General features: G+C 42.5%; 1 protein-coding gene across 8 annotated transcripts in view; it reads right to left on the bottom strand.

The window, feature by feature from the left end:
- SH3RF3 (SH3 domain containing ring finger 3) overlaps positions 1-19,670 on the bottom strand; it is a 468,317-nt gene that overhangs the window by 40,874 nt on the left and 407,773 nt on the right. For all 8 annotated transcript variants that reach the window (XM_083174028.1, XM_083174026.1, XM_083174022.1 and 5 more), the window contains 2 exons: positions 13,371-13,618; positions 4,306-4,637 (listed from right to left, as the gene is read on the bottom strand). In XM_083174028.1, the coding sequence (XP_083030154.1) occupies positions 4,306-4,637; positions 13,371-13,618 (580 nt within the window). The remainder of the gene's footprint in view (positions 1-4,305; positions 4,638-13,370; positions 13,619-19,670) is intronic.

The raw sequence follows: 19,670 nt of genomic DNA, 5'->3' as shown, positions 1-19,670 counted from the left end.
GAGATTTAGGCCCCCCCCCACACACACACTATCTACGCCACCACGAAGCATGGCGAGCGCAGAGAGCCCCGCAAGGGGCGGCGGAACTCGTCCTTCCGACCTTTTCATACCCCACTATCTATGTTGGCGTGGAGTTGATTTTATATAGTGCCCGAAGCGTGGCGAGCGCAGCGGATTACCTTACATGTAATCCGCATCCCCTCAACACGCTTCGGGCTCGGTGACTTGCTACGCTTGCCACAATATATAAAATCAACTCCACACTGACGTGGATAGTGGGGGTATGAAAAGGTCGGGAGGACGTGTTCCGCCGCCGCTCACCACGATTCAGGGTGGCGTGGATATTGGGGAGTGTCTAAATCACATTGCATCTCATGCAAATGTATAGCAAAGTCAATGGCATCACACCCTACAAAATCGCATGGGATTGCATGCGATTATGCGATGCGATTTTCTTACGCAGAATCGCCCGCTAAGCTATTTGCTTAGTGGGTGCCCGGCTACTACATAAGTACCGCTATATTTTTCTATGTTGTTCACAGCCATTAAATTAAGTTGTCCATTTTCAAAGTATACAGTATATGGCTTGACAAAGATCTCTTTGCAAGCCACAACATTACTATATTTTTACTACCATGTTACAATGGGAAGCGGTCTATTAGAATGAACTTAGGTCTACAGTCATTAGGTCGACCCCACTAGGTCGACTGGCAGGAAGGTCGACCTGACTTAAGGTCGACATGGGCCAAGGTCGACATGACTTAAGGTTGAATTTGCATAAAGGTCGACATGAGGAAGGTCGACTGGTCATAAGGTCGACATGGGTTTTTCACTGTTCTTTGAGCCGACATGTGCCGACAGGCGGTATTTCATGCCCTACCATCCACTAAGGCGTGGTGGGAGAATAAAATAGTGTGCCGAGCGCAGAAAGCACCGTGCCCGAAGCATTGCGAGCGAAGCGAGCGATGCGAGGGTCCGATTCTCATTGCCAACTGTGTCCATGTCGACTGTGTCGACATTCGGATAAAAAAACAGTGAAAAACCCATGTCGACCTTATGACCAGTCGACCTTCCTCATGTCGACCTTTATGCAAATTCGACCTTAAGTCATGTCGACCTTGGCCCATGTCGACCTTAAGTCAGGTCGACCTTCCTGCCAGTCGACCTAGTGGGGTCGACCTAATGACTGTAGACCTAAGTACATTCTGACAGATGTCCCGATTCCGTTACAATAAGTACAATATTTACCTGTTGTTTTTTCATTCTCTGCATCTTTTCTTCATGAACATTTACTGTGTCACTCCAGTTTGTCCCATGGCCTTCCTCATCCTATTCCCACACTCTAGGAAGGTCATGTGTGTGCAAGACATGCATGGTAAGTGCTTCCCCATCTGCCCCCAATGCCCATTTCATCTCTGTCCCTATCCTAATCTCTCTCTATTTCATCTCTGAATGTGCCCCTCCTTTGTTCCTGTTTTAGAATTATGTCTACCTCCACCACGCCCTCTCTTTCATAGCTCTCCATCTGTCCTCTTCCCTTGTCTCTTTCTATCTCTCTGACAATGCTGGCTGGAGGAGAAATAAGGCTATGGGGGGTTATTCAATCTCATTCGCTATTTCCGCCTTAGAGTAGAATGCTAATATTTTCCTAACTGATTGCATATGGAAGAAATACATCCATGAGTAGCTTCTGGAACATTTGTTAGAGTTTCTATCTAAACTATTTGCTATCTGCTATAAGAAGGGGCATTTTCAGAGAGGAGAGTGTGTGCAGCCACCGTGGCAGTGAGTAGACTCTGGCGCTAAGCCAAAGTTTACTGCGCATTTGTGCAGGTCTCTGGGAACATAACATCCATGCCTAGTTCCCAGGGCCATGAGTGATTTGGATATGTGCCATTTTCCAAGTGATTTGTGTTTCCATTGCAGAGATGCTGTTAAAGGACTCTTGTAGGGGTAAGTATAATAAATACATCCATGGTGTGCAGTGTGGGCCCCTCTGTATCTAGGGGCCCATGTGCACCACACACCCTGCACCCGGTACAGAAATGCATATGGTTATAAGGCCTACCTATTATTATCCCTTGGTAAAATTAGAAATGGTATTTGATTGATTGAATGAAGATATTTTTCTATTAATCATTTTTTTTTTCATATTTGGCCATAAAAAAAGATTAAATAAATTGGCTATTTAGTTAATAAATTTGCTTAGCTTTAGGTAAGATAACTAGAGTGTTATAATTCAAAATAGGATGTAATCGGATTTGTTGTAGATCAGAAAGTGTGTAGTAAATGTGTAGTATAATTGTTCAATTGTGTTATACTGGTTGAGTATCCTTATCCGAACCACAAGCTCGGGACCACAAGCATTTTGGATAAGGGATTTTTGCGGGAAGAGGTAAGAATAAAAAAAGAGGCGGTTGTGGGGGGGGGGGGGGGGGGGGGGGAACAAAAAAACCCTGAAATATTCTGAAAAAAAAACAGAAAGCAGTTTTCAGAATATTTTGGTTTTTGGAATACACAGATAAGTGAGACTCAGCCTGTACTTACATACAGTATATCATAATTTAATGTATATAACATTAAACATGAATTACACAATGAGCAAGATTATGCAAGGTATTTATTGTTAGTAACACACTGTGTATTTATACTGTAGTAGTACGTTTATTTATAAGGCGCCACAAAGTGTCCGCAGCGCCATACATAGCAAACAAAAAACAAATTACAAGGTAACGTACAGGGTGTGTTGATAAAATACAGCATAAATAGGGTATAGCTGGTAGAACTAAAATCAGCATCAGTTCTGAAGTAGGTGTCGAAATTGTCGAGGAGACTGAAGATGAAGTAGAGGAAGGGAAGAATAGGACAGGAGCACAGGTGAGGTAAAGAGGTAGGGTGAGTACGTGAGGAAGGAGGGCCCTACTCATAAGAGTAGTTTTTGTATGTGATGATTATAATTACTAATTACTGAATTTCTCACTTGTCAGTCTCAGGTGTAAAATAATTAAAACTTTGCTTAGTGTATGTGGAAGAGCACATGATATATGAAATGCAGCATGAATTATTTGGTAATGTTAATTAATTAATGCAGTTTTACTAATTGTAAAGGAATATCAACTACTTTTGTAATGTTCTGTTCCCCTACAGAAGACAATACACAGTGGGTCACTAATGATATAATGTGGATTCCCAGGATTTCTGAGGAAACAAAGTGAATATTTGAGACATGCCAGTAGAGGAGAAGCAGAGGAACATAATTTATATATTATAAATCGACTGGATTTTCGTTGATTTTGTAGTTCTAATTTGCTATGTAAATAAGTGGTTTTGTTATAAGCTTAATTAAAGAGTTATTAAAAAATGATAAGCAGAAATTAGTCACCATTTTTAGCGATTAGTTGACATTGATACAATTGTGCATGGATTATATTTTATTGTGCTTTAAGGATTTACAGGAAATAATTAGGGAGGGCAGAATATAAGGGAACAACAAAGTGACATGGGGACAATAAAAAGGAGATTGGGATACAGTTAAGCTATAACCAAAGGGGGCAATTTTGTTGTTTTCTTAGTGTTTGAACATCTGGCTGTAGTAATTGTAAAATCTAATTTATTGAGGAGCAATATTGCATGAGATCCTGTAGTAGAAATAACAACTACGCAGATAATAATTTAGTTAGTAGCTCAATGTACATAAAATGACTCCCATGTTAAAAAGGTTGAGGAACCCCTGATCTAGATCTAATATTCTCTGTATGGAAACTCCTTCTAATACTTAATGTTATTATTTAGACTTTTCACAGGACATTTCTAATACAGGTCGAGTATCCCGTATCCGAATATCCGTTATCCAAATTATTCCGAAAACCAGACAATCCAGAAAGTGAAAAAAAAAATTTGGGGCTAAAAACTCCTGGGGACATTTGTAACAGCATCACTGGGGACATGATATCTAACTGGCACTATACATGTGCAAGACAATGATTGCTTGGCATTCAAATTCAGTGCTGAGATAGTACACACATTTTGTTTCATGTTTTGAAACCTTGTTTTTTGAACAAATAAAATATATTTGTGTGTATTTTATGTGGTAATAAAATATATTTGTGTGTATTTTATGTGTTTATACAGCATAAATGCAAGATACTTCAAAATACATCATTGAAATATTAAAATATTCCGAAATACGGAATAATCCGTTATCCAAAATTCTCCTGGTCCCGAGCATTTTGGATAAGGGATACTCAACCTGTATACTGTCATTTGTGTTTCCACAAAAACCTTCCATTAGCAGCAGGCACTTACTTTTTCAGGTTTCTTCTCTTCTGTCTTACAGCCTGCATGTGTTGGGCTGGCAGTAAGCAAGCAGTTGATTGGTCCATTGACAGATTCACAATTAATATTGGCTGTAGTAACATTTGGAGGTGTGATTGCTGCTGCAGCTGATGTTAAGGGAATAATTTGCCGTGCACAGTGCATTGTAGAGGTATGTACAGGAGACTGCTGCTGCATGTGTTGTAGCGGAACAGCAGTTTGTGGCCTGTTTGGGCTTGCTGGCATTCGTGATGGAGAGTTCTGAGTCCTTATAGGTGATACAGTAGCAGTGGGACGTTCCTGGGATTGTGCTAATGAATGTCCTAAAATGCAATGTGAAAAAAAATATGATTTAATGAATAAATCACACATGTATTTAATGACAAATACATATCCTTAAATAATGTGCAAACCTTGTAATGCATACATTTATAATAGAGCTTTAATCTATAAAAAATAGCAAAAAAAAAAAGCTCCTACAGTTATATAACTCAGATCATTTACAAGCACGTTCTGTACAGAGATAGCAATCTATTAAAGCAAGTTGCAGGGATAGGAAGATGGCATCTGTGCATAAGAATAGTGGTACTATGGGCCTAATTCAGAATGGACTGCTAATCAGAGAATTCACAGTGGACCCACGGACAGAAAGAAAAGACACGCCTTGCAAAATTGAAAATAGCATTGTATAGGCAGATCCATTTTCAACTGAACCATTGAACAGTTTTGCTATCTGCACCAGTGTAAGAATTCCACTAACCTGCTCACGAAATGAGGCTGGAAGGGACCACTGCCGATGTCAGAGGCCTACCCAGAAAAAAGTCTGGGCACCTTTGTGTTTTCACAAACACCCAGAAAACTTCATGTTAACTTCCCACTCCTAAATGATGGCTTCCTGTCAATGAACCTGTGGCTACTCTACAACAACTATGCATACGGATACATTTTCGCTATATGGATCCGCGCATGCTCGTTGCGAAAGCTTTGCATGCACAGTAGTTCCATAATCGATAGATTTATGAATTTTCTGATTAGCAATCCATGCAGAATTAGGCCCTATGTTAGGCACTACAACTATAATGACATGTGTGCTGAGATTGGTTACAATAATACCTGACAAGGCTCCAGCTGTAGGTGTAGTGTACACAGTAAAAATTATGCAACGCATTTGGTTAGTACTGAAACACAGGGAAATTTCCAGTAACACAATTTGAAGGGAAAAAACCCAAATCTAAACACATGGCTAAAGCCCTTTAAAAAAAAGAAACCGGTGACAATTTTAGACATGATCAACTCTAACATGGCTGCTAGTACCTGGCATCATTACACTGCAGAAGAGGTTGGCTGCTTTCGTTGATTGAAGAAAAAGCTTGGCTGCAGATCAAGTGAAATGACAAGTGTACATGTGTTTCTAGGAAAATACATATAGTAAAAACCTTATCCATTTCTCACCAGCTTATTGAAAAATTGCTTTGACCGGGTTTTTCACACAAAATGTTTTTTTTTTACAAATTCAATATGAATAATACTGTATGATAGAGACAATAGTAAGAATACATGATGGTGCACACTAGTCTACCTAATCTTCTGGAGAGGAGATACAGGTGCGCGGGTCATGGATCATGGGGTCAATCATATATATAGGTCAACAGTGTCTAGGATGACAGGCACAAGGTTGACATGGCAGTACAGATGGTGTGATGGTTAGCATTACTGCCTCACAGCACTAAGGTCATGGGTTCCATTCCCACCATGGCCCTAACTGTGCAGAGTTTGTATATTCTCCACGTACTTGTGTGGGTTTCCTCCAGGTACTCCGGTTTCCTCCCACAATCCAAAAATATACTGGTAGGTTACTTGGCTCCTAACAAAATTAACCCTAGAATGTCTGTGTACATGTGGTAGGGAATATAGATTGTAAGCTCCACTGTGGCAGGGACTGATGTGAATGTTCAAATATTCTCTGTAAAGCGCTGCGGAATATGTGTGCGCTATATAAGAAACTGTTAATAATAGATGGGAAAAGGGTTGTATTTATCTCCCTATGCCGACCACTTCACAAGGAATTGGGCAGGATGTGAGAGGTGTGTCCAATCTTCCGGCTGCATGGGACTGCACTCAAAATAAGTGCATATTGATAATTAAAAGATAGCGTTTAGTAAAAAAAAAATTAGCACATTTCTTAAAACAATTAAATTGTAATACAAAAATTACACATATACAGTATCAATTAATATATTAATATGGCGACAATGGTATAATCTGATATTTAGAAGGATATTCAATCACAAGCGAGCATCTCCCGTCGGGGAGGTGACCGCCGGGCCCTATTCAATGCTGTCTTCCCCGACAGCATTGAGCAGGGTATCTCGGCAGAACGAGCCCGACATCACAAGCTGTCGGGCTCGTTCTGCCGAGAACGGCCGGGAAGTGATGAGCAATCGGCTGCAGCTCGCCTCTTCCCGGCCGCAACTCGCGGCCACGCCCCCTTCTCACTCCCCGGCAGGCGGGACATTGAATCCCACCTGCATATTCTCGGTCGAGCTGACCGACAATTGGACTGGGTCACGGCGGTCGAGCAAGCTCGACTGCCATGACCCTCACATTGAATCCTCAGCCTAGGAAGTTTATAAAGGCTTTGAAGACATGTCCTTAAAAAGGATTTAATGACAATTAATAATTATTACATTACTGATTTATGAATAACTATGAACAATAACTATGAATAACTATACTTTTTTAAACTAAATGCTCTATTTTAGTTATCAATACTGTATGTCTGCATTTTAGTTAACCATATACTAGGTGGGAGTTGCTTGTTTATCGTAATCAGGTCCGTTTTGGCTACACATTCCGGTATAGTCTTTAGTTTATGTGGAACAGCAATCCATAATAATTGTGTATGATATTATTGGGTACTTATGTATTATCTGGGCGCCCAATTAGCATACGTACGTCACCCTAAGAAAATCGCATCGCATGCAATTTTTTTTGCGTGTGATCGCATGCGATGCAATTTTCCTATGTAATTTATCCACTGCTTTCTACCCACGGGCGGTGCGATGCGGTCGCATCGCACCGCAATGCAAAATCACATGTGATCGCATGCGATTTTATAGGGTGCGATGTCATTGACTTTGCTATACATTTGTATGAGATGCAATGAGATGTAGGCACCCCCCACTATCCATGCCACCGCGAAGCATGGCGAGCGCCGGCGGAACGCATCCTCCTGACCTTTTCATACCCCCACGATCCTCGTCGGCGTGGAGTTGATTTTATATAGTGTGGCGAGCGCAGCGAGCCATGAAGTCCGAAGCGTGTTGAGCAAAGTGAGCCCCACAAGGGAACGCAGATTACTTTACATGTATTCTGCATCCCCTCGCCTCGTTTCGAGCTCTGTGGCTCACCAAACTATATAGAATCAACTCCACGCCGACGTGGATAGTGTGGGTATGAAAAAGGTCAGGAGGACGTATTATGCCGCTGCTCGCCACGCTTTGGGGTGGTGTGGATAGTGGGGGGTGCCTACATCTCATTGCATCTCATAAAAATGTATAGCAAAGTCAATGGCATCGGACCCTATAAGGCATGCGATTTTGCGGTGCGATGCGATCGCATCGCACCCACGGCCAGAGTGCAGTGAATAAATGACATAGGAAAATGGCATTGCATCGCATGCGATCACATTGCACGCAAATATCGCATGCAATGCGATGCAATTTTTTTACGCAGAATCGCCTGCTAAGCAATTTGCTTAGTGGGCGCCATGCTACTACATAAGTTAGTGTTATTGTTAGTAAAATTCAGGAGTCTCCTGCATGACCCAGGAGAGTAGGCAAAAATGTGATGGCATAGGCATTTTCTATTAGAAACTTTCAAAAGGAAGTAAATCCACTTTAGAAATATGTAAACTCTGCTCTATTTCTCTAGTCTACAGTGGTATGCAGTTGCCATTTTGACCATTAAAAGGTCCCCACGGAAAACTCAGACACTGTTAGGTCTAACAAAACATGCAACTTACTTGGCTAAAAAACTTTGTAAATTGTGTAAATCACAATATTAGCTGGTTTCCATCCCATGTTTGATCTAACAGTACCTGCATTCTCAGTGTCTAACTTTTAACCGTTTAATTCACATAATGATCTAGTCTACTGCAAGCAGTAGCGCATGCAGGGGGGTTTCTGAGTACCCAGAAACCCCCCCCATGAATCTAATGCCCCAAGTCTGAAAGCTGAGGGTCCCCTCTTTCCATGGGTACAAGAATTTTAAAAATCAGCCCTGGGGAACCGGAGATATCTGACTTTAAAGGAGTGGTCCCCATCCAAGCCTGTTAATTGCTCTTCCCAGTCAGATATTTCAGGTTCTGTCTGACTTAGAGTTTTTCTGAGGGTATATTCCAAAAGCAGGGACTCCCCCCTTTGAGGGACACTAGTAGCTTGTCTCTACTGTTCCCAGAACCAGAGATATCAGCCTTCCAGCAGCTGGTTACTGCTCCAGCTCCACACACCTGGTATGTAGTTTTATATCCTCGTTGGCAGATTGCTCTGCCTTCTGAATTCTGATCCGCTAGTCCCCAATACCATTTGGTATTTTATTTATTATTTATTTATTAACAGTTTCTTATATAGTGCAGCATATTCCGTTGCGCTTTACAATAGCAGACAGTGATACAACAAAACAGGGTATTTACAGACAGTCAAAATGTAGGAGGGCCCTGCTCGCAAGCTTACAATCTGTGGTAGGTGGGATTCTCTAGTTTTTAATTCCATTAAAAGCTAAGAAATATAGTTCCAGGAACTGGAGATATCTGCAGTCAAGCAAGCTGTCCTCCCACCAGAAAATTCTGAATAATAAGCTCACTCCACTATACACCCCTCCTCTGCATATTAAACATCCTCTACCACCCTGGAAGTTATGTATCAGGGCCCCTTCATTCAGCCCAATGCCCCCTTCTCCCACACCATCTCCCACCATCTGTGCAGTAAAGGGGTAATTGGTGGAAATTACTGCTCCAGGCCTCCCCCCTTTGAGGGACACTAGTAGCTTGTCTCTACTGTTCCCAGAACCAGAGATATCAGCCTTCCAGCAGCTGGTTACTGCTCCAGCTCCACACACCTGGTATGTAGTTTTATATCCTCGTTGGCAGATTGCTCTGCCTTCTGAATTCTGATCCGCTAGTCCCCAATACCATTTGGTATTTTATTTATTATTTATTTATTAACAGTTTCTTATATAGTGCAGCATATTCCGTTGCGCTTTACAATAGCAGACAGTGATACAACAAAACAGGGTATTTACAGACAGTCAAAATGTAGGAGGGCCCTGCTCGCAAGCTTACAATCTGTGGTAGGTGGGATTCTCTAGTTTTTAATTCCATTAAAAGCTAAGAAATATAGTTCCAGGAACTGGAGATATCTGCAGTCAAGCAAGCTGTCCTCCCACCAGAAAATTCTGAATAATAAGCTCACTCCACTATACACCCCTCCTCTGCATATTAAACATCCTCTACCACCCTGGAAGTTATGTATCAGGGCCCCTTCATTCAGCCCAATGCCCCCTTCTCCCACACCATCTCCCACCATCTGTGCAGTAAAGGGGTAATTGGTGGAAATTACTGCTCCAGGCCCTACATGCTGAGCGGTTGATATAATACCCCCTACCACCCGCGGGACATCAAAGCTTCCGCTTATAGCACCCCCTACCCGTACTGCTGGAGGATCAGTAGGGGCCCTAATACATTGCTATGCCCAGGGGTCTACACTGCTGTTAAATATATATAAATATATATATATATATGAAGAATAGGGGGAGTGTGGTCCTTTTTCTGCGCTGGTATATGAGCTCACTTCTACCGTACCTAGCTGTTAATATAGGTACCAAGTGGGAAAGATGGAAGGAAGAAGAGGTAGATGTGCGCTCTGTCTAGATCACCACTTCTGTACATTAATGATCATACATTGGTACATAAAAATCACATTTATTATATTTTTCAATAAAAATGAGTTTGTACAAAATTCAATGTGGATAACAGATTCAAGTACACTTTGTTCAAGTGAATAACAGCAGATCCAACTTCGAGATATGCAAACTTCTTTGGATACGAAACCCTACGCGTTTCGTCCCTTAGGACTTCATCAGGGGTAACTGGGGATCCAATTGAAATAGTACCATAGAGATAGGCTTCTTCCAACAATAGTGAAATGTAAAGGGTTACTGACCACGTCAATTTAGATAAAACCTCTGTCCTGCAGAGGTGCAGGACTTCAAAAAGCCCAAGTTTCTGCCGATAACAGCTTGAAGTAAACTGCTCAACCCCAGGGGTCTCTTCCACGTATGTGTGGTTTAAAAAATACAATAGAGTAAAGTATGTATCCAACTCCTGTGGGTGTGCATGGAAAACACCATGTAACAGTGCTGCAGGTGAGACCGTGTCTGATTGTGTGAGCCAAGTTTCTGTAATGGCCAGCAGGTTGAAGTTGTGAGAGATGAAGAGATGGGTGTTCATTTATTGCAAACAGAGCGTGCATTCAATAGGGCACATTTAAATTGTTTGGAGTGTGGTGGGAGGCATGTGATATTTATGAGGTTAGCCGAATTTCTAGGCATACAACCAGTAAACTCTGAGTGGGACAGGTGGTTTGGGCCAGGGTTTGGTGATATGTCACCAGCTAATAAGATTAGAAAGGAGAGATAGATAAAGGTGGATGTTTGTGTTTTTTTGTATTGTTGGTGGGATGTGGATGTGAAAGTACAAGTAGAGAAGTAAGTAAAGAGCTCATGAGTGTTTAGAAGAGGGGAGTGAATAATAGAAGAGGCAATGTGCACTGAGTGGTGAGTGTCGGGGAGATTATAGGATGGTTGAAGTTTGGTGAGTATGCCATGTAATGAAATAAGAAGTAGCAGTTTAGTGAGCATGATGTAATAATGTGTATTGTATTTACCTTGCTTGATGTTGTTCAATGTTTTTTAACTGTTCTTTAAAAGTAATATCACTTTGTAATTTATCACTTAGTATATTTCTAACTTAGAGAACTGCCCAGGCAGAGAACTGCCCTATAAGTGAAGATATATACCAGGTCTGATTAGAAGAGGCAACAGCTGAGGTCACATGACCAGCTAATCAAAGGACATCAATTATCTTGTGTTAAATAAACACTAGCCAAAAATATATACCCCAATAAATTAGGCCTCTCTGACAACAGCTTCAAACAGGTTATGCAAAGGCTAGAAACATCCTTAACAATACAACACTGGTTCTGCAATTGCCATAATTCAGATTAGCAGTTAAAGTGATTTCAAGAGTCAAATGAAAAGTCACATACATGCAATAATTACTGCAAGACCTCAATAGGAGTATATGCAGAGCACTGGTACTTGTAGTGCTCACAAATGAAAAGTCACATACATGGAATAATTACTACAAGACCTCAATAGGAGTATATGCAGAGCGCTGGTACTTGTAGTGCTACAGATAGATAGTACAGATAGAGTAATCCTCATTTAACCCTTTAATAAGGATTAAGGGCTAAATGCACTAAGCTTCAAAAGTGATAACATGGAGAGTGATAAAGAGCCAGCCAATCAGATCCTGCCTGCCATGTCACAGGCTGTATTTGAAAAATGTCAGGCAGGAGCTGATTGGCTGGCTGTTTATCACTCTCCATTTTATTACTTTTATAGCTTAGTGCATCTGGCCCTAAGTGAGTAATAGGATTACTATTGAAGTTGAGAACAATGGGGCAGATGTATCATAGCGGCGCCGAAGCGGGGGAGCGTTAACTCCCCCCTCCGGCGATGTCCCTTTCTGGAGATAGCGCATCAGTTAATACTAATGCGCTATCTCCTGTCCCCCGGCCGGCCGCACTGGGCATGCGCGGGATCTCGCTGTTCACGCGAGATCCCCAGCGCAGCCCAGACCTAACAGCAGGGACAGCGCTGTCCCTGCTGTTTAGATAGGGCTTCGCCAGCCTGATGCTGGCGAAGCCAAAGCAGGCTTTATGCGGAACGGTCAGCGATGCTGACCGTTCATACATTTGGCCTGCTATCATTTAGATAGCAGCGCCGATATGGACAGGGGCGCATAGCGCCTCTGTCCTGTACCGCACGCTGGCTGCTTCATACATGGGGGAGAAGCGGTATCAGTGCACATAACGTGCGCTGATACCCCTTCTCCCCCATAACGACCCTTCATACATCTGCCCCAATAGGCCTTGGCTAACCATGGCTATCCAGAGGAGGATAGTTGAAAAGGGCTACATCTGTAGAAGCTGATTGCTTATGAATAACCTTTACACCAGTCCACTTCTCCACATTATCACTGCTTGATACTTCAACCCATATATGCGATCTTACCCTTTTCTGGGACAAACCCTGATAGAAAATACAGACAGACTACTCTGGAGGTGGGAAGGGCTCTCACTCTCTCAGTAGGCCCTACTCCATTGTGGAAAAATTATGCAAGTGATACGTTTTTGGGGAGGGGATGATGTTAAAATTGAGTTATTTTCCACCTCCCTAAGAACCTGCAATCCCTGGTATTATCTCCCCATCCTGACCACTTCACTAAGAGGGCTGTTATCAATGGGAGCTTGTCAAATATAATTGATTATCACTGCAATAGAAAAGGGCTTTTTGGGACAACTTATATAAAGAGTGTTGATAATATATTGTTTCTATTAAAAGACCATTCCAGAGAAGTAAATTTACAACTTGTGCTAATCATTTTATGGCCAGATGTGGACCAAGTTTTCCCAATATGCTGCTCTCCTTCACGCCATACATGTGCAAGTCTACCCTATGAGGTAAGCTTTCAAAAATCTCCCAACTATTTAATTTGCTAATGTAGGCTATAGGTTACAACAGCTAACACTATCAACTATTAACATTCACTAACAGGTTATATATAATATGGCACATATCTTAAACTACACAAAGCAGAATGTCCAACATAATTTCATAATACTTTTGTGTTTTATAATTGATTTGGTTTCAGATGCTTTATATTTCTAGCAAAGCAATGGCTCAATAAAGTTGGGATTTGTTGATGCACTCACCCATCTGCACAGCAGTCCGATTCTGGCTGACAGCTTGCTGGGTTGATATCTTAGAGCAGCTGTTCTGAGAGGATGTGGGAGACTGGTGAGGATGTATTTGAGGTACAGTAATAGGAAGGACAGGTCTGACAACATTGGTACAGTTTGTCAGCCCTCCAGGAGATGCATGGGAAGCTAATGGCGAACCTCTACTCGATAGTGGAACCCCCATTGTGCAATTGCGTGCCTGAACAAGTCCAGCCGGCATCCTGCATTAGAGAAGAAAAGGCAGACATGAAATAAAGAAAAACAACGGCTTGTTCCTTATAACAATCACACTTTGTATAATGCTGCTATAACTAGAACACCAGTTTTGAGCTACAGTATGCTTTGAAGATGGTAATATGAAGAACAGTTATACTACTATCACTATTATACAATTCTAGCACTTTTCCCCATGTAACACAAAGTAACGTACAGAACATAAAGAACAAAAATGAGCAGGGCAAGGCAATTCCAAATCCCCTCCACCCTGAGACCCTGACTCTAGGCCTAATTCAGAGATGGATGCAGTTGATGCAGCAGCTGTGTCTTTGGACACTGATTCTGTAGGAAAATATGCTAATGACGCGAGAGGTATGTGTAATAGACACCTATTGTACTGCTGGATTCTGATATGTGTGAGCACCAGCCTTCGAAGAAACCCTCAGGATGGCTACAGTTTTAATGCATGCCACAGCCAATTAAGCTATGTCAATGTACTGTACACAGCAACTGGTCTTGGTAATCCCAGAAAAAAATAGCATACACACCCCATTTTATAAAACGATTGACATACCCACCTCCAAATGCCCGAAACATGTCAAGCACGCTGCAACTTAGAGGGCAATGTGACTGCTGTGTGCAGATCTGCAACCATCAGAGATGTACTGTACTGAAACCATTGCATACATCTCTGAATTAGGCCATCTGTTCTCAAAAGAGAAAGCTGGAGGTTTAGTTGGTCTAGTGGAGTAGGGTACAAGTCACACTAGGTGATAGTGGACCAAGGGTGCCTGACCGGAGCTGAGTTTACCAGCTGCTGCTCTAAAAACAGGATTGTTGGTCCTGTATACAAAACACAATAGAAGTGAGCAGCTCACTTCTATTGTGTATTAGTTGATCTAGTGCATGCATAGGGCATGTATCCACCTGACTGCAAACACTCACAAGAAGCTCTCAAAAAAGCAAAGCTCAGGTCCTTGGAGGCTAGGGCAGGATCACCAAGCCCTAATTTTGCTATAGGATTCAGTTATGTACTTTTCCATTCCATTATAATTCTTACAGTCGAAAATTTAAGGCCTGGTTTTTGGCAAATGCATATGCATGAAAAAGTCATATGGTGCATGCATTACATAGAGTATACGCATAAAGGTGCTGTTCCAAATTAGACAGACGGTATCAGAAATGTCCTGAAAAGGTAATGGTTCTTCATAGGCAGTAAAAGGGAGGCAGGGTCTGCTGAGGGGGTGGAGTCTGTTGAAGGCACATGATCCCCCCACATAGGGTCTGATTCTGAGTTGGACACAGTTGCAGTTGTCCCTGTCTTTACCTGCAGTTGTGTCTGCAGCTTTTGCTATTTCCACTACAATCCCTGGTGTCATGGACAGATTGGGAACGTAAAGTGGCCGCTAAAACATTTTCAAAAAGTTGGCCCCTTACACACCCATATTATGAGCCTGACACTTTCTATGCCCTAGTACACCCACACCATCATGCCACCCTCTACCACCTAACACACACACACACACACCCTGTCTCCCTGCCACAGGCGGTCCAGCAGGCACATACTGTAGGCTCACTTTAGATCTTCTCTGTGGCATTTATCGACAATCTGCCCCTGCTGGGAGATTACACGCAAAAATGAATGGATCAGTTGGTGTTATTATAGGAATGTCACAGGCGTGTTAATGCAAGCATTCACAGACAAACACAGGCATAGGAGGCCAAAGTCTGATAAAGTAACTGCACTTGCCATAGGACTGGTAAAAATGTTGATGATATACATAAGGGAAGGAGTCTGTTGCAGCATTTGCAGAAAGAATGCTGTATATAGCTTGAACCGTAATAGTAATTCCCACTAAAAACTGCTCTATTTTTGACAGAATAAAGAATCCCATTTTCTGTTTCCTAATCGTCTTTTAAGCACTGTGCCCATTATGGTTGTTCTGGAATACTGTTCATGTAAATTTACAATAATAATAAAACAACAAAGCTGCGGACTATCTAAATTATAAAACCTGCAGAATAAATGCCAAATATTTGCGTCTTTATACTGTAAATGTAAAAAATACAAAAGCAATATAGAAAGCCAACTACTGTATAGTATTTTTAGATTTTCACTTTGAGGAATTTTTAGGTTATAAAAATGGGAAAACATTGCTGATGTTATATATATATATATATATATATATATATATATATATATATATATATATATATATATATATATATACATATACATATTTTTTTATATATTTTTTTTTCTTGTTTGCTAAATTTCTATATAGCAGAATAAAAGGTAACCCACATTAACATAAAAAGCAACCCTCTAGCGATGTAGGAAACATATTGTGTGCCACCCAACCTAGCAAAAGCAGTAGGTATGCCTAATGTTTGATGCAGTTTGTATGCAAATTAAGCTGCTTGCTCACAGTGGTAATCAAAATGCACAGTATGAAAGTTTATGCTGTATTAATCTAATTAAAATAACAGACACATTAAACACTGCGTTGATATGATGGTAAATAAAAAGCATACAAAGATATTATTCAAGCAATGCTAGGTCATTACAACGGAGTCTTGTACAATTAAAGATTTTGTTTTAACCAAAAATACCAGACAGGATGGCAAAGGTTGGCATTTCTCACCATGCCAGTCAGAGCCAACCCACTACAATTATCTTTGAAAGCATAGACCAGTGGTTCAAAAACTGTGTGCTGTGGAACCCAGGGTGCCCCAGGACACTTGCAGGGGTGCCTTATAGTCAATGTAACAGTCAAAACCAGTGCGTTTGGATACCAATGATAACATATGTGTTCAAATAGAAGAGAATCCTGTCCCTATATACATAACTGACCATAAGGATGACATATAAACTAATTTTACTTAATTTAATATTTGTTTCCAAATATCTTAGTAAGAAATGTTTGGCTATCAGTGTTCGCGAAAACCACCCAAAAAAGTGGGTCCCGGGGACCCTTCACTTCTAAAAATTGGGGTCCTACCTAACCTTTTCTGGGTCCCAACGGAATAAAGCCTCCTCTCCCCTTCTCCACAGCATGGCACATGTGGGCCGGGGGAGAAGTATCAATTGGCCCACTTGCATAAAAGATACATAAATACTAGAAAGTATATAAATCCGAAAATAGGGCTGGGTTTTTTGGGGGAAGTAGTGTGGTCGCATAGTAGTACCAATTCACATTACAGCACACATCGTAATGCCCAGTATACATTACAGCACACACCGTTATGCCCAGTACACATTATGGCACACCGTTATGTCGAGTACACATTATAGCACACACCGCTATACCCAGTACACATTATAGCACACACCGCCATACCCAGTACACATTATAGCACACACCGTAGTGCCCAGTACACATTATAGAACACACCGTAGTGCCCAGTACACATTATAGAACACACCGCTATACCCAGTACACATTATAGAACACACCGTTATGCCCAGTACACATTATAGCACACACCGTAGTGCCCAGTACACATTATAGAACACACCGTAGTGCCCAGTACACATTATAGAACACACCGCTATACCCAGTACACATTATAGAACACACCGTTATGCCCAGTACACATTATAGCACACACCGTAGTGCCCAGTACACATTATAGAACACACCGCTATACCCAGTACACATTATAGAACACAGTGCCCAGTACATATTAAACCAGATAAGTGCTGCTTACCTACATGCTGGTTGTAGGAGTTACATGCTGGTTGCCACGTGGGGGTGGGGGTGTTTGTATGCTGGTTGCAAAGGGGGCATTTCATGCTGGTTGCAAAGGGGGCATTTTATGCACTTTTCCCAGGGGGGGGCAGTTCATGCTTGTTGTCCAGGGGGCTGGAAATGCTTACAAGGCGCTCAGCAGAGTAGGTGAGCGGGCTGTCTGCGCGGCGGGGGATGAGATGCGGCTGAAATAGCTGATGTGCTGCTCTGAATTGAGCAGCATGTCAGCTCTTCCAGCCACATCCAGCATACCCTCCAACATTTGGAGGGCAGAAAACGGTACACAATCAAAAAGGGGGCGTGGCCATGGGTAAAATGGCAGTGGCCACAGGTAAAGGGGACATGGCCATGTTTGGGAATCATTACATTTCAGAATCATTATATTCTGCATAGTCACATCATCTGTGCAAACAATTTTATACAGTACATTGCCACCATAAATTATGAGGGTGAGAAAGCCCCATGACTAGGCTGCTGTGCAGTCCGAGTGACTGACAATAGTGAGTCCCCCATTACATTTGCGCGGTCGGATGCAGCTCGCCTCACCAGCGCCTGGTCACCACTCACCACCAGACTGCTCATGCTCACAGATCGCTCCGGTGGTGGCAGCAGCAGCGTCGTCCTTGCAGTCAGACAGCCACAGGTCATTTGGCGCGGCTTAAAGCTCTAGACTGGTGGCGGCATCCAGATATTGGATACATGCCAGCGGGCGACCTCTGTGTGGATAGCTCTGCGGGAGCGGGACCGCGGGCTTAGCTAACATCATGACGCAGAGGCACCGCAAGTCTGTACTGGGAACGGTGGGGGGGGGGGGGGTATGATCCAGTCCCCCGCCACACAGACAGCCCGCTCACCTCTCCTGCTGAGAGCGGCTGTCTGCTGTTACATCCCATCCAGTCCCGTTCCACCCCTGCTCGCCTCAGGCTCTCAGCACTGCAGCAAAAGGACTGTACTTACGTACACAGCGTGGCGGGGGCGGACCGCACAGCCGCACACTCAGTGAAACCTGCGCAGAGCGTAGCGACGTGTAAAACAAGCCACCTGTGATTGGCTGCCGGCACAATGATTGGGTCCCGGCAGCCGCTGACCAGTGATTGGCTCATGAGCGGTTCTCGGCTGCAGCACATCGCGTCCCCGGGGACTCCTTCAGTTTTAGAAACTGAGTCCTCGGGTGCCAATTTGGGGTAAAATACGCGGTATAGCGCGTTTTTGCGAACCCTGGGCTTATGGGTGCCTTGATTCTCTAGGGTGCCATGATTCAAAGAAGTTTGGGAACACTGGCATAGACAACTTCCAGGCCAGAGTGACCAATCAGTACATTAGGAAATTGACTGGCACACCTGACCATCCAAGTGTTAGGGCACAACAAGGGGCTTCAGCATACATACTTAATGTACATAATTAGGTATACAATTGTTCACCACTGGAGTTTGTATTGAACCTATATTTGAAAGATACCATAGTGTTGGGAATTCTTTATGTACAGTTACTGGTGACTGGGGGGGTGTGCATTAAATAAGCCCCAGAGGGGAGAGATGTACTAAGAAGTGGAGAGCTTTCTCTACTCTCTCCAAGGCTTAGTACATCTGACCCATAGGGCAAAATTTACTAAGAATACGAATAGATTGTGTCTTATTCGTATTTTGAATACCAATGGTATTGGTGGAGTATTTCATTTACACATTCGTATTCCGGAGCATAATTTACAATGATGTCGTATTTTTGAGATTCATATTTTTAGTTGTCCTGCTGGCTGATAGGGCCTGGTGCTGCTACTCAAAATACTGGCTACCCTTATTCATATTGTCCCCCGTATTTTGGGAAACAGGACTGGCCCTTGAGCCTGGTGCGGGTTTTAAAAAATCAGGGGATCCCCTACTCGGTTTGCCCAGCAATTTTTTTTTTAAATAAGAACTGGCTCTTTGAGCCTGGGGCTGGTTATGGCCATGGGGGGAGACCCCACACAGATTTTCTGAAATTATTTATTTTTACCTATTTTACACTGAAGTGGCTTGTTTCAGATACACCTGAAAATTAGCCAGGCTTCATCTCTACCTGCCTCCCATCCTGCAATCAAGCAGTAAATGGATGTCAGCATGCTGATTGGTGGATGGCTGGAGCTCTCCACCAATTAGAGTGCTGAAAGCCATTCACTGTATGAAAGCACATAGGGCCAGATTCTATAAGCTTCAAAAGAGATAAGTTTCACAGTGATAAACAGCCAGCCAATCAGCTCCTGCCTGTTATTTTTCAAACACAGTCTGTGACATGGCAGGTAGGAGCTGATTGGCTGGCTGTTTATCAC

The sequence above is a fragment of the Crinia signifera genome, chromosome 2 (genome assembly GCF_055691185.1).
Source record: "Crinia signifera chromosome 2, ASM5569118v1, whole genome shotgun sequence".
NCBI classification, from domain to species: domain Eukaryota; kingdom Metazoa; phylum Chordata; class Amphibia; order Anura; family Myobatrachidae; genus Crinia; species Crinia signifera.
This window is presented reverse-complemented; position numbering and strand designations above follow the sequence as displayed.